The sequence below is a fragment of the Lactuca serriola genome, chromosome 4 (genome assembly GCF_051521515.1).
Source record: "Lactuca serriola cultivar US96UC23 chromosome 4, Lser_US96UC23_V15, whole genome shotgun sequence".
NCBI classification, from domain to species: Eukaryota; Viridiplantae; Streptophyta; class Magnoliopsida; order Asterales; family Asteraceae; genus Lactuca; species Lactuca serriola.
The window spans coordinates 169,345,402-169,361,793 of record NC_136411.1 but is presented as its reverse complement, the minus strand read 5'-3'; the positions used below and the strand labels follow the sequence as shown (position 1 = coordinate 169,361,793).

General features: G+C 36.3%; 1 protein-coding gene across 1 annotated transcript; it reads right to left on the bottom strand.

The window, feature by feature from the left end:
- Positions 1 to 12,370: 12,370 nt before the first annotated feature.
- On the bottom strand, positions 12,371 to 13,263 carry LOC145098992 (2-alkenal reductase (NADP(+)-dependent)-like). Its single transcript, XM_079036584.1, has 3 exons — positions 13,146 to 13,263; positions 12,492 to 12,659; positions 12,371 to 12,378 (listed from the first exon to the last, which is right to left on the bottom strand). The coding sequence occupies exons 1-3, from the start codon at positions 13,261 to 13,263 to the stop codon at positions 12,371 to 12,373; spliced, it is 294 nt and encodes a 97-aa protein (XP_078892710.1).
- Between the last annotated feature and the right edge of the window lie 3,129 nt (positions 13,264 to 16,392).

Sequence of the window (16,392 nt, the reverse complement as noted above, 5' to 3'; positions counted from 1 at the left end):
ACAAACGGACCCTATTTAACATATAACGATACATGTATGGCCAAAATTAGTGTATAATACAACTAATGATGATAAGTGACACCCTGCGGGACTAGGAAACACTTGGGACAAGTGTTACAATCACATAGGATTGTATGAAGGGAGTGTAAGGCCACACAAAAGAGTGTATGGCCGGAGTGTGTGGTTAGAGTGTGTGGTCGGAGTGTGTGATCGGAGTGTGTGGTTAGAGTGTGGGGTCGGAGTGTATGGTCAGAGTGTGTGGTCGGAGTGTGTGGTCGGAGTGTGTGGTCGGAGTGTGTGGTCGGAGTGTCTGGTCGGAGTGTGTGGCCGGAGTATGTGGTCCGAGTGTGTAGTCGGAGTGTGTGGTCAGAGTGTGTGGTCAGAGTGTATGGTCGAAGTGTGTGGTCGAAGTGTGTGGTCAGAGTTTGTGGTCGGAGTGTGTGGTCAGAGTGTGTGTTCGGAGTGTGTGGTCAGAGTGTGTTGCGACACACAAGGAGTGCGCTGCCGCACAAGAAGTGTGCTGGCGTACACAGGTGTGTGCGGTCGTACACCACACAGAAGGAAGTCAAACTCTCACTTTGGAGGGTCTTTTAGGAGTGTTCGGCCCACCTTTTAAAGGTGTGCGGCCGCACTCCTTTAAAGAATAAAGAACATGATGATTCAAGGCTTAGATCAATAGGTCCTTCATGTATGATGAGCTATGTGATGGAAAACTCACGTTTTTTAGGCCTTGGGAGGGTTTGCGGTTGAAGACTCTTGAGAGAAAAGGAGTAGTGTGCTGCCAAGGAATGAAAGGAATGAAGGGGAGGGGTCTACCCTTTATATAGGATGGGTGTGTGGTCCTGGGGGGTGTTTACGGTTGAGGAGAGGGGAAATGAAGTGAAAATGATCCCCATCTATATATAGATAATGGGTGTGCAGCCACACACTCAGGTGTGCGACCATACACTCGGGTGTGCGGCCACACACTCCTCTAGAGGGAGTGTTTGGCCTTTTTGCAACCCTAGATCTTAAACCAACCCATCCCTAAGTCAAACTTTGGTTGTATGAGGCTTTAGATCATCCAAACAGACTCAAACAATGCTAAAAGATAGCTGAAACGAGTTTAACATTGATAGTATTGAATAGGTCAATAAGGTAGAAGTTCTGGGGTATCACATTTTACGATGCGCAATGCATGTCATAAAACCCTCAGAAGACGCGCAAATGCGTGTCAAGGAAGGCCCTGTCATAACGAGAGACGACACGCTTTTGCACGTCATCTATTTACGACGCACATTTACAACGCGCAATTATGACACGCATTTACGACGTGCCTTTACGACACACATTCCGTATCAAGGAGGGACATGTCATAAAGGAATATGACACACATTTTTGTGTCGTAACCTTACGACGTGTATTTATGACTCGTATTGCGTATCATTAAAGCCCTTTCAAGAAAGGTCATGTCATAATGAAGATGACACACATTTTTGCATATCATAATTTTAAATATTTAAAAAAAATATTATTTATAGATTTATTAAATTTCAAATTAAATTTGTATTTAATGTCTCCTAATAGAAAATAAAATATCTATACAAAAAATATAGTCCATTGCATAAAATTTAATGTCATACAAATAATCGTTCCATGGAAAGATAAAACAAATCAATAGAAGTTGTAGCAAAACTTTACAAACTAATTAGATACAAGAAATATAAAAAAAATATACCCTCAAATGCTTTTCAAAGTCTAATCTCCATGTCAGCTCTTCAAGTCACTTCTCCAGTTTGTCCTTTGCTTCTCTAAGGGCTCAAGCATCTCTTACAGCCTGTGACAACATATTATAATTTTTTAATTACTATTTATTCTTATAATCCAAAGCATTTAGATAAAATTGTATTATTTAATACTTATTTTTTTTTTTTACAGAAAATCCACTCACTAGCTTCAACATTCTTAATTCTTTCCATGCTACCTTTGATCTCCATAGACATTGAAGTGTAAGATTTGCTTTCCGCTTATTCACCATTATTTCTAATCATTTTCTTAAATACGTTACAAACATAATTCATCCATAGTATCTGAACTATAGTTGCATCCTCGCTTCTTCTTCTTCTTCTGAACTCATCTCTTGTTCTTGGCATTATCGTATAGATAGTTCTTCAGCAGTCCACTCTTTTTTGGCATTATCATGGTGACACATTTCCCTGCAAACTCAAGTACAAACAAACATTCATTATAAACCTTTCTATGAAGATTTGCAGAATAATAAATCAATAAATAATGACTCATTCATACGCACTTTATGAGATCATCTTGTGCATTATACATGTCATCAAGAACCTTGAACATTGGACTAATCAGAGATCCAAGACATGTACCACTTTTTTTTGTTTTCTAATGCATCGTTTTATTTTTCATGTTTATAATACCTTTTTTTCATAATTTATGCAGAGATCTGGAAATTACCTAATTTTGACATCAATGTATCGGATTCATGTTTGAAAATTCGGAAGGAAAGATATGAAAGTTATAGACAGGAGATGTCAAATGCATTGAAATACAACGATTTTTCCAAAAATGATGCAGCAAGTAGTGTAATACAAAAGTATAAACAAGTATTTGTTTATCGATTTATTTATTAAAATTTATATATATAGACTTGGCAACTAATTATTATTATTATATTATATTATTATTATTATTAAGCTATTATATGGTGCATCTGATTTCAAAGATAACACTAGGAACATTGATGATATATATATATATATATATATATATATATATATATATATATATATATATATATATGAAGAAAAGATGTTGCAAAATGTGGGTTTGCATGGAAAGTTACAGGTTCACCCAATCTGATTGTCATGGTGCTAAGAGCATGTAATAATTATTAGATTTGTATCATGTAAGGCTCACCCGATCTGATTGCCATGGTGGTAGGAGCCCAAGCAGCAATGATACGAACCTGAGATGAAAAATATTAATCACAATCAGATGATTTATGTAGCAACATACATACATATATTAAATAGATATAGATATATCATATCTTTGTAGTGTATCTCCTAGCTGCCAATGAAATCACATCGTTAGAGTTTGGTGAGGGCATTAGCTAGAGTAGGATTATGAGAACTACCAGTTGCAACCATTTTATCTCCATCTAACATCATGAGTGCAGTCCTAGGAGGGGTTCATGATTCCAAAGCATACTCGGATGCAGCATAATTTGCATTTTCAGCAAGGAACCACACTTGAAAGTAAACACACCGAGCAACATTTAGATAATCAAGCTCACTCAGTAGAAATATGATCTGGTACTTATTGTTGCTTGCACAAGCCTCTATAGAGCCAAAGCTAATTTTGGATCAAATGCAGATACCCTATCAACAACCTTTCCATTTCCTAAGATTTCCATTATTTTCAAAATATAATTTTCTATCATCAGTTATTCAGACAACATTTATTCATTAAAAGAACAAGACCTTACTTTTGTACATGATCGTGAAGCTATAATCTCTCCAACTCCTAATAAAACCTGCATCATAAGAACAAGAATGATGATAAATTATTCTAAGCACTTAATAAGTCACTAGTCAAGAAATAAAAAAAAATGTGTTAATTTTTAAAGGGTAGTAATAATTATTGAAGAAGAGATTCAAGTACAGTCCACATTATTTAACAAACATGTTGCCCAAATATTACAAATATGAAAATCAAGAAGCCTATCATTTTATATAAAGATTACAGCCATGAAATATTGTTGGATTAATGTCTAAGTCCATAACTATATTTGGTAAGACTTGACCCGACCCGGCATGGTCCATTTGGGTTGCATGGCATCATGCACTTGGATAGACTAAATGAGAGAAATAAGACACTTATGGTTATTAATATATTATAAGTTCTAGTATATTAATAATAAGAATAATGAGATTATTTAATTAGTATTGATCAAGAATTAATCTAGGATTAATTAAGTGATCAAAAGAAGACTAATTAAATATATGGGTTGATTGTGTAAATCATCCATACTTGTATAGTGGGCTAATGCTCCATGGATAATCAAGTTGGGCTAAAACCCATAGGATGGTCCATGGATGCTCCATGGTGTATTTGTACCCATGGATCCAAGGAAATGGAAAGCCATGACAATTAAGAGTTTACCCTAATTGTAACACTATATAAGCATCATATTATTCACCAAAATCGGCACTAGTGGGTGTACTAGAAGGGCTAGCCGATTTCATGAAGTGTGGGTTTTCTCTCAAGTTATTCCATGTGTATTTGGTGTTGTGTGAACCATTTGAGGTGTCACACTTGGGGCACTAGGCACTCAAGCTTCATGAAGACTTTCTACATCAAAGAGGTATGTATTCTATCTTGCTATAGTTATTGTTTTGTATGCTAGATTAGGATAATACCTTGGAAGTTCTTATTTGCATGTATAATAGAGAAAACATAGATCCAAGGTATTTAGGGTTGCATGTACACTTAGGAGTGTTAGAATGCTCAAAACCCAACAGTGGTATCAGAGCCTAGGCTTGTTTTCTTGTTATACTTGCAAAAGAAGCTGGAAAATCGAGTTTTGATGCAGTCTGCCCAGCAGACTCGCCGAGTCCATGAATGGACTCGCCGAGTCCAAGGCAAAATGCATCCAACTCGCCGAGTTGGTTCGTGCACTCGACGAGTTGGACCCCCAGACAGCATAAACTCGACTGTTTTGGCCAGAAATGGACTAGGAACATTACCCTAAGTTGTTTTTGAACTTATAAACTTGTTTTTGATATGGTAATGTTCATGCTAATCCATTTTCAAAGATAATTGTCAATAGATTCATGTTTTGTATTAGTTTAAGGTTTAGACTAATTACATGAAAAAGTTTGATTTGAATTATCTTGTTCTTATGAGTTGCTTAGATTAATAGAAATGTTGAGTGAAATAGTTGTTTTCAATCCATTTTAATCTAAGAGTTGAGTATAAAATGTGTTTGTGTAACTTGTCCTCAAGTTACATGAAGAGTCACATTAAAGACTCATAAAATTCATAAGAGTTGGCAATGGTTACAAAATGAAGAGTCTTGTGTCATTGAATAATTTTTATGACTCCATAACTTGTCCTCAAGTTATGAAAGTTCAAGAGTCACTTCATTAAAGAAAAATATGTAACCATAATTAAATCCATAAGTTATAAAATAAAGGAAAAAGTTACTTCTTTTATTAGTTTAAAGTCTTCCATAACTTGTCCTCAAGTTATGGAACTTGAAGAGTTTTTGGATTAAAACTACTTTAAACACATAAGTTATGGAATTAATTAGTTTTGAATAGTTTCAAAACTTGCCCTCAAGTTTTGGAATTTGAAAAGTTTTCAAGTATGAATACTTTAATTCCAAGTTAGCCCTTAGAATTTTAAAAGTTAAAATTCAACCCTTATACTTTATAATATTATAAGTTAATAATATATATATGTATAAGAGTAAAGTCAGTCTTACCGCTAGTACGCCTCTTTCACGAAGCCGGTCTATAAGGTGGGTATAAGGTTGTTGCCTATAAAATGGCAACTTAATGGGTGTCCACTCTCACCCACCGCTTGCTTGACTGGTGGAGGGTCGTTAGCCGAACGGGTTTGACAGGACTAGAATTCTCCCTTCATTAAAAGTATTAATGAAAAATACTAAGTAACTAAACTCTTAATAATACCCAATCTTAGTTACTTAGGAAAAATGTGAATAAGGTGCTAATCCATGAAATTACACTTTGCACTTTGTCTAAGTCGTTAGTGGAGCGTGTGTGGTTAACCGGCACACTAACTTGGACTTAACAAGGTAGGTAAAGGGTGACTTAATATTTATCATAGTATCGATGGAGCGTGTGTGGTTAACCGGCACATCGATTGAGGGGTAATTTATTAAGGGTACCAAGTGATTTGCATGGTTACTTCACACCTTGTTTTGTGATCCTCGGCATCCCAGTCACAAAACCTGAAGGGCACACTCGAGATTGAAACATGCCATTGAACAGTTCAATGAATCTCAAAGATCTAGGAGTTTCAAAACCAATTAAAACCTAATAATTCATTTCGTTTATCTTGGTGGAAATTGGTGAATCGTCATTCACCTACCTTCAAATATTTTATAGCTTGGATTACGGCATACCTCTTCTAAGTTATAAAATAGTTTGTTGGGTCCTAGCCTTAATATTTCATATTGGGTGTCATATTAAGGACTTAAGATCAACTATCTTGAATATCTCCCAAAAGATGTCTGGTTTAGACACTTATGATCTTCCCAAATCTCTTGAAACAAGGTTTCCTAATGAAGATGATGTCCCATGGATATCATACTTCTTTCTCCTCCTCCAATTATTCTCCCTAACCCACAAGTTCTTGAAAAGTTTAAGGTCACTCAAGCCCTATTGGCAAGGCAAGGTCTAGGTGTGAACACATCTTGGAGATGTAGTCACATATTGACAAGCCGGGAGAGTTGGGTGTCAAAGTCTTGAGAAAGTTGGTGGTTCAATCACTTTCTAAGTCACATAGTGAGTTCTTTTGGAACACCTATGAAACAGACTATGACAAGACCCTTAATGATCTTGTCTATTTGTTAAGATCAACTTCCTAAAACTTTATGGACATTGACAATGATGACATTGGATATCCATTAAAGCATTCTCTTCCCAATGGAAAGGGATCGGCCATAGTCAACTCGGTTGACCAAATGGTAAAGAGAAAAGCTAAGTCTGTGATAGTCTCGTGTACTATTGTCAAAGGGTCCATACATTTATATTGCCAAAGAAAGGGGCATTGGTTACGAAGCTGCCAAATTTACCTAAGGATGTTAAAGTCAATAAGTTTGACTCTACTTCAGGTAAATTCCACTATCTAACTCTGTTAAGTTTCTATTCTGAGATTCTTGATACATGATGTGACTGGGTCACATGGTGATGTTTTAAGAATGAAAGAAAAGTGAAGAAACTTAAAGAAAGAATATGCTGAATCTGATGGCGTAGATGGATTTCTATCGCGTAGTTTGAAGATCGGATTCTTGAGCTACTTCTTAGGAGTTATCAGATATTGCTTAAGGAATAGATAACAACAAGTTTTCATATGGATTGTAAGGATAAGTTTTTCCGCAAAGTTTTAAAATAAAAGAAAATTTTTATTTTATTTATTTTAAAATATCCTTACAATGGCATTTGAGGAAAAATTGTTGCTTATATGATTCCATTAGTAGCAAGAGTGGAAATATGAAATTGATTCTTTCATTTGTGGTAATGTCTAAATTTACCAAATAAGGAAAGATTCTCATCACCCAAGTTTCAAGTGGACCGGAACTTGGAATCATGCAAGTTGTATAGCATGATGAATGAGAACTTTCAAGTTTTGGAAAATTAAGACTAATTACTCGGCCACATGGATGTGTGAGTCAAGTAAAGGACTAAGGGATCAGTACACATTCTTGTGCACTGATTAAGTCCACCACAAAAGTTTGATAAGACTATTCGTCATAGTTTACTAAAGCTCAGTAAATATGATTATACTTACAAGCTTAAGTGTAACTCTGAGACATTGGAAAAGGTTCCAATGTATGGCAGAGCGAATAAGAAGAATCAAATTAGGCAGAAGGATAAAAGTTTCTCAAATCTGAAAAGATGGGAGAGTACTTTAGTATCATTTTTGTGATCATCTTAATGATTAAGAAACCATAGCACAATTAGTTCTCTAAGGAAGTCTTAGTGCATTCTTATGACTAAGAAGAGAGATCTTGAATTGTTGAAATGGTTAAATCAAGAAGATGAGTCATACTTCGTTCCAATACAAGTCTTAGAGTCATACTCCAAGATTGTCATTTGAGTGACATGTCTTAAAGAAGGTTTAAAACACTTGTCAAATGTAAGAGTAAAAGTTTTCTACTCTTGTACATTTGAAATTGGTAAGTTGTGATGTTTTGGATAAAACAAAGACCAACTTAGGCCAATTGGGTAAAGTGTTTTTCTTGATTAGAATCCGCACTATCTCTTGATATTTGACAAGGGAGTCTTATATGTCAAGTGGACAGTGGGAGTCTTAAAGGTCTTGAAAGTCTCAAGAACTAATCAAGAATAAAACCTAAAGTTCTTCTCTAGCACACAATTTGAGGTTTATAATCTATTGTGTTGACATATACTGTGCCCATTCCAGTTGAAGTTGACTTTGCATATGAGTTCTTAGAGTTCTCAATGTGTTGCATAACAACTTGGAAGCAATGGCAGGCCCTTGAGCTGCCAGGTGGCAAGAAGTTAAGATTGAGTTCAATCCATATGGTTTGGGTTTGTCATTATCCTTGTCTTGTGACTATGATTTTGACAATTCACATGGATAAGAACACATACACCAGTAAATCTAAGTGTCATAAGGTTTCTCTCCGATTCATGAAAATGATGGTGAGGAAACACTTTCACTAAGTAGATTTTAGTTAGATAGCATTTGTGATATTTGCATTCTCAAAGTCGTTAGTGGAGCGCGTGTGGTTAACCGGCACACTAACATGGACTTGTGAGAAGTGGCAAAAAGGTCTAACCATTATGATTACGGCATACCTCTTCATAATTGTTTAGACTCACAAGTGTGCTATCTAAGGGAAGGTGTATGATTTTGATAAAGTCTTATCAAAACAATCTAGCATCAGAAATCTGAACTTTGGTAAGAAAGTCAATGAAGTATTGATTTCTAGAAGTCCAGCTGATTTCTGGGTACATGTCAAAGCTAGTGGGAGCATAAGTGTTATGCTAATAATCATCATGTTAGTGGGAGCATGATAATTATGTTAAGTATTGCAAGTTAGCAATGTTAATTATAGAAAACAAAAGGTCTCAATTGGGAAAAGTTGTTTTGCTATAATTAAGGGAGAGGAAATTATACTTCATCTCAAATCTATAAGCTTAGATCGTGAGGTTTTAATCATTTAGTCAAGGATATATATATGAATTTCATGTTGGAATGGCTCAACATAAGGAAATTCTGTATATGGGTCCATTATTTGCATTCTAAAATTCGATTATGATTACGGCATCCCTTTTCATAATCTGAATTATGAGAACTTGGCAAATTGAAATGGACATATTATAGCAAAAGACTAGTTTAGTCTTTATGTGAGACATCATGAATCGTGTCCCATATGCTTCGGATATAGGATCGATTACATGTGCTATAATCATCCGTTCTAAAATTTTCCAAATGCCTGGGGCATTAAGAAGGGAAAAGGTTTAGAACTGGATATAACTAAAAGGATTAAACAATTGTCGAGGACAATCTAAGGTTTACCAAAGATTGGTTGCTCAAGGATAGTTGGAAGTATAGTGATAATTCTGGAAGGACCATATTGACATAATCTGTAAGGAGGCAACTCTTGTTCAGAAGTGATAGTCAAAATGGAATCTGGAAATGTTTCAAAGTTAGAATTTTCAATATGTGAAAGATTAAGGAAACTTAATGCAAGAAGGATATTTCCAAGGAGTGGATCTCCTTTGGAATACTCTGTAATGATTGTTGCCAAGTCTTTATGACTTTGTGCATAATCATTACGAGAGGATCAATGCATATAAGTTTAGAATCTAACAGATTTCAGTAAATGGCATGAATTTGGAATTCTTGCATTTGCAGTAAGGATTTGGGAGTGTGAAAAGAGAATCATTGAAGTAATGTTCAATTGATCTAGTTCACAAAGTAAAGATCATAGACAAACATAGTATGCATACTTGGTGTATGGCATGACTAGTGTTTGAGAAAAACATAGTGTACATGCTTGGAGCATGGGACAACTATTGTTTTAAATTCAAGAGTAAAGTTGATAGCTGAAACAGTATACAATGAATAATGTGTAATCATATGGTGATAAATAAAAGGTGTTTTATTTATATTCATAAGTTCTGAGACCATATTGGATTCAATTATTATTGTGTTTCACTTTGCATGTTTTGACTTCCCGAATAAATTGGGTTATTCTTCTGGAATGACTAAGTTATTCAAACCATCCACAGTCGGTCATATGTTGGAAGTAGATATGAATTAAGACTGTCATGATGGGTTGTAGAGGTCTAAGGTGTTGGACAAGGCTACAACAATCATGAGTGCTCATAAGTTCTGAGTATTGGATTCAACCCGCGCTCATTGGAATCACTTCATGGATTTTATCACGAGTGATCATGAGACGATAATATCTTATATTCTTCAAACCTAGAGATATGAGTTGTTACTATGAGTTGATAGTACATTGATAGCACGAAAACGCATTTGGTAACTCGGTGCTATAAAACGTGCCTTTGTGTATGATTCAACAAGTAGTAGAACAAGCCATATGAGTCGAAGTTTATCCGTTCCTTTTACCTTCGGGATAAAAGCGATATCTGTGGGCCCCTCGATGATTTGATGATGACAAATGGAAGTGCTCGGCCGGGCCAGGACTGATTTGATTTGTTCAATTAGTCAGTCGTCATAAATCGGAAATCGGGAAACAACAGATGGACAGAGAGAGAATGATTATAATCCATGTCTCAGTCCATATGATATCTAGAATGGAGGAATATATGATCCCTTATCTAATGGACAAGTCACTGACAAAGGTCAGAGTTCATCTACAAGGTCAGAGTTCGACAGAAGCTTTTTGAGAGCTACGATTGCCGGTCGGTTCTTGAAGTCATTCGCAATAATAGTTTTAGACTTATCCAAGTGGGAGACTGTTGGATTAATGTCTAAGTCCATAACTATATTTGGTAAGACTTGACCCGACCCGGCATGGTCCATTTGGGTTGCATGGCATCATGCACTTGGATAGACTAAATGAGAGAAATAAGACACTTATGGTTATTAATATATTATAAGTTCTAGTATATTAATAATAAGAATAATGAGATTATTTAATTAGTATTGATCAAGAATTAATCTAGGATTAATTAAGTGATCAAAAGAAGACTAATTAAATATATGGGTTGATTGTGTAAATCATCCATACTTGTATAGTGGGCTAATGCTCCATGGATAATCAAGTTGGGCTAAAACCCATAGGATGGTCCATGGATGCTCCATGGTGTATTTGTACCCATGGATCCAAGGAAATGGAAAGCCATGACAATTAAGAGTTTACCCTAATTGTAACACTATATAAGCATCATATTATTCACCAAAATCGGCACTAGTGGGTGTACTAGAAGGGCTAGCCGATTTCATGAAGTGTGGGTTTTCTCTCAAGTTATTCCATGTGTATTTGGTGTTGTGTGAACCATTTGAGGTGTCACACTTGGGGCACTAGGCACTCAAGCTTCATGAAGACTTTCTACATCAAAGAGGTATGTATTCTATCTTGCTATAGTTATTGTTTTGTATGCTAGATTAGGATAATACCTTGGAAGTTCTTATTTGCATGTATAATAGAGAAAACATAGATCCAAGGTATTTAGGGTTGCATGTACACTTAGGAGTGTTAGAATGCTCAAAACCCAACAAATATAACATAGTACTTTAATTGATTTGTTTATTATTATAATTTATAGCATCTTACTTTCATTTCTTTTAACAATTATAGCAATGTTATCCACATACATAGTCGTTTTCATCGATTTAAATGTGTAAACTAATCAAACTATGATTTTTTAGATTGCTTTATAACAATGCAAATTTTACCTTATCTATCTAAGAAATTCCTATTTCTTGCATTTAACCTCAAAGATATACAAATCATTCCAGAAAAGAGGTAACTACTCACCTGCTAGGTAACCACCATGGACGTAGCCACTAAACCTCTCACTTGTATGTTCTCCAGTGAAAAAGATCCGTCCTACAGGAGCCTAATTATGAATATATGACACCAAATATAAGTTAATGTTGGGACAAAAGATTGTACTTTTGTTTCATTTTCATATGTTGTGTTTTGTTATGTAATGAGAGTAACAAATAAGGGTTGGCATGTAAAATAAGTATTAGGCAGGATGCATGTTGACCTTGATGTTTTGAAACATTGTTGATTCAGCATAGATAGGGTAGTTACTATAACTTCCACACTGGAAGCGATTATTCCACCAACGGGGAACAAGAACGTCGGTAGCTTACGGAATGTCAAGCCCAAACATGTTCCTAAGAACTTCCATTGCTTCTCTCATTGTTTCATGGTCTGATTGGGATTCAACACGTTTTGATTCCCCATTTGTCAATGTCACAATAAGAGTATTTGACCCTTGGTATGCATTCTCCATGTGATGTTTGGATAGATTCAACATAAAAGATCTTAGGATCAAAGTATTAATGTTACTCCAAGAACAACCAAAAACAGTGTTGTTGACATTACATCAAACAGTGGGCGTGCATCAAGAATCTAGAAATAACATAATACAAGTTTAAGTCAGATTCCTACAGAGAAAGTGTAAAACAAAAGTCGCTACAAAAAAACAAAATCATTTTACAAAATTCAAAATCCCTAATTTACAGAATCTTAAATATCCTTAATTAAATAGAAAACATACCAAGGATTCGTGTATAATTGGAAAGAGGGACATCTATATGTTGAATCTTGAATAGGATATTAGGAGCAGTGATAATGTTGTATTCTTGCCATCCGGTGAATCCCCAAACTAGGTCACCTTTCTTGAAGTTTGAATGCCCTGATTCTACAACTTTAGCTACTCCATATCCTGTTATCAATTGCAAGTAACAAAATCTAAATGATAATTTGATCATCACAAGAGATTTTCTAGAAGAAAGAAGAGAATTTATATGCTATTTTTGAAATGGAAGATATTGGACAACTTAAACCCTTCTTTTAAAATGCTTCATTGCAAGCCAATGCACCCAGAAAGGTAAAGATTAGGAAGAAAATTGAGTGCTCTGATTCAATTGAAAAGATTGAGAGCTCCAATTCAAATTTTACACTTGAAATATACAAATGATTGGGTGTCCCAATTCATTTCGAATAGAAAAGCACAATCCTAATGATGGATTTTTCAATTACCGTATGTTTTCCCAAAAATTACAAAAAGTGAAAGTTAGAAAGGACAACACAGTTGATACCGATCTAGGAGTAAAGGAAGAAACGTAACACCCTTCTGTTTAGGTCATTCAACCACACATATAAGGATCACAGAAGAGATAAAGGTTCTTGAGGAGGACGCCATTGTAACCTTGTGTTGGGAGCTGGAGGGGGACAGTGGCAGAAGTTGTAAGGATCAAGTCTAATTCCTTGGGGAAGCCATTAACGTAATCCTTAAAGATCAACTTTTGATTTCTCACTTCTTCCATTTTCCTGCTTAACAAGGACTAGATTACTATGCGAATGTGTTGGCAACTCCAAAAAAAACATAAATAATCTCTCATGTGTAGGTCTTTGAATCTTTCTTTCCAGTTTTTATCTTCTCCATTGACCGAAGAATCAAAATCAACTAAGAAAATGTTGGATTTCTTATATTATAAATTAAAATAAGCCTGAAAGGGAGAAGAGGTGCAATGTGGTGGATTTGAGGGTGAGAAACTAAGAATGGTTAATTTTCCGAACAAAATCAAAGGGATAGAAGAAGTAGAAACCCTAGATATTATGTGATGTTGAAAGAGAAGAAGCGTCTGGACTCTAGGGGGCAGGGGTTTGTTTTGAAATCACAATGGCTTTTGAGGTTTCTTCACATCATCAGAGACAGATAAGAAAGCAGCTCAATTTCTTATTCAGAAAATTGAAATTTCTCTTCGAGGTTTTTATGTATTTTATGTGTTGAAAACACGACAGTGGCAGAAGATCGAGTGAATTTCCTGACCAACTCTTCCTTATTCATAGTCCTTTCAAGAAGAGTGATATATACCTTTTAATCCAATATGAAACCATATTTTTGGTAGTGGTGGTTGCTAGGGTTTCAGAGAGAAGGGAGATAGAAAATGAAAGTCGTCGATTGTTGGAGAAGACAGAATGAAAAAGTCCTCAAAAAAATTGGGGATTTTTTCCCCGCCGGCCCCTTAGTTATTAAGGAGGGAGCGCACAATAAAGTTTTATAAAATGACATATATACACGACACCCATTTAATTTAGGTGCCCTCCGTGTTTGTATTTTTTTTGTTGGACACAAATTTTAGGGCGCGCATAAATGCGTGTCCTCTATCCTTCAAATTTTGGAAATTCGACATCATTTTTAGGACGCACAAAAAATGTGTATCGTAAATCATCGAGTGTCATTGTTTGTGCGTCATTAAAGGGTTGTTTTCTAGTAGTGCTAGGAAAGTCACTATACTCCCACTAGCTTTAACATATACACATGACTCATCCTCACTCCTATAGAAACCAATCTCTTTGAATTTCTCATGGAAGCAAACATTCCAGCTACGAGATTATTGTTGCATTCCATAAATGGATTTGTCAAGCTTACACATTCTATCAGGAAACTTGGCATGTATAAAACCCTCTAGTTGACTCATTTAGGAAAGTATTTTTAACATCCATTTTCTATATATTTCATAATTATGAAACACAACCATTACTAACATTATCCGGATAGACTTTATCTTAGCCACTGGTGAAAAGGTCTCATCGTAGTCAATCCATTAGGTTTGAGTAAAGCCCTTCGGAACCAGTCATGCTTTGAATGTGTGCACCTTTCCATCCATGTCGGTCTTTTACATGAAGATCTATTTGCACCCAACTGTCTTTCGACCTGGTACATGCTCAACCAAATTCCATACTTGGTTATCATACATAGAATGACCATTGCTTCCTTGTAGTTAGCTATCTCATCCAAATTTACCAGTGTACCATCATTGATAAACATGTCACCATATATCGTTATATAGAAACCATTGAACGAAGATTGCATGCTAACCCTACTAGATCGACAAAGAGGTAATGCATTGTTAATAGGCTCAGCAGGAATCTCATCCTCTATTTGAGAGCTAGTGTTTCCTAAGGTTCCTTCATCGGTTAACTCCTGAATTTCTTCAAGATCATTTCCACTCCCACTATCCTCTTTTAATGTAATGGAATTTAGATTCTATTGGAGGCGTATGATGTTGGATGAGTTATTTAAACCTAACATTGTTCGATGAAAGCTAATGGTTAAAATGGGAAAGGTTATGTTTCAGGGTTCTTGCATAAATTAACGATTTTAGTTTGAGGTGTTTTTAGTCATAAGTATCAAGATAGAATTGTAGAGCTCGTCGATACCTTTCCGTGGATATAAGGATCATCGAAAATGGAGTTAAAATGAAGAAGGTATGGTTGCTTGAAGTTAAGCTGGAAAAGGGAGTCTAGCAATACGTTGGGCGCACACCATGTAGTACGTTGGGTGTATTAGGCTGAAGAGAGAAGCATTTTTAGGGTGTTGCGCTAATTGTAACTTATGGTAAGCTAAGTGTAACTTATGGTACGCTAAGCATACCACCGTAGTGTTAAAACACAAATTTCGTGGTTTTGAACCCTGTTTAAGGATTCTAACCCCTTAGGGTCCCTCCTAACATCATCCATTACTGTCTTGAGCCTCCAACTCGAAACCCTAACCCTATTTGTGAGATATTGATCCATTTGAGTGATCTGGTGTGTTGTTGGTGCATATTGAATAATAATGAACTCATTAGAGAAGTGTTGACTTGTAACACCCCAAAAATACGACCCAAAAATTTCGTTTTTAATACCATCAAAGCTATAATCAGAGCATCATATAGATAAACCATACGTGATATGTTTCCAAAAGATAATAAAGTACTGTGCGGAAAATGTAACATGCTGTGTCCAAAATAACAACTAAATCAATTCCAACTAAAGCTGAAACGGTGGTGTGTGCGATGCCGTCATCCAGAGCTCTTCCCTTTGCTTGCGGAAGTACCTGAAACCAAAACTGAAACTGTAAGCACGAAGCTTAGTGAGCTCCCCCAACTTACCACATACCATACAACAACATATAAACACATATTGGGCCTTGCCCACTGCATCGGGTCGGGACCCGGAATACTGCATCGGACCGAAGTCCGGAACTGACTGGGACCTTGTCCCCTGCATCGGACCGCAGTCCGGAACTAACTGCATCGGACCGAAGTCCGGAACTGACTGCATCGGACCGAAGTCCGGAACTATCTGGGACCGTGTCCCCTGCATCGGACCGAGGTCCGGAACTGACTGCGCATAGCATAGCATATCATAACAATTTATACTGCATACTGCATCGGGCCGTGGCCCGGAACATAAACACATACACATAGCACATAAGACATGTCTGTACCACGAAGGCATCAAACCCACTAACTACTACATCGGACCGAAGTCCGGAAACTACTATTAACTGGACGGGCCGGCATTGTGGCCTTAGACCCGCCCCTACGGGAAGGAAACTCACCTCGTAAGCTAGCGGATGAGAGTGCGGCTCGGAAAGCTAACGGTTGCTGCTCCTGAATCTCCTC

Bases quoted from the DNA above. Each gene is read 5' to 3' on its own strand.
- LOC145098992 (XM_079036584.1), bottom strand. From the start codon at position 13,263: ATGGAAGAAGTGAGAAATCAAAAGTTGATCTTTAAGGATTACGTTAAT. The intron at 12,660-13,145 runs GTTACAATGGCG...AATTGATAACAG, and splicing joins CCTCCAGCTCCCAACACAAG to GATATGGAGTAGCTAAAGTT.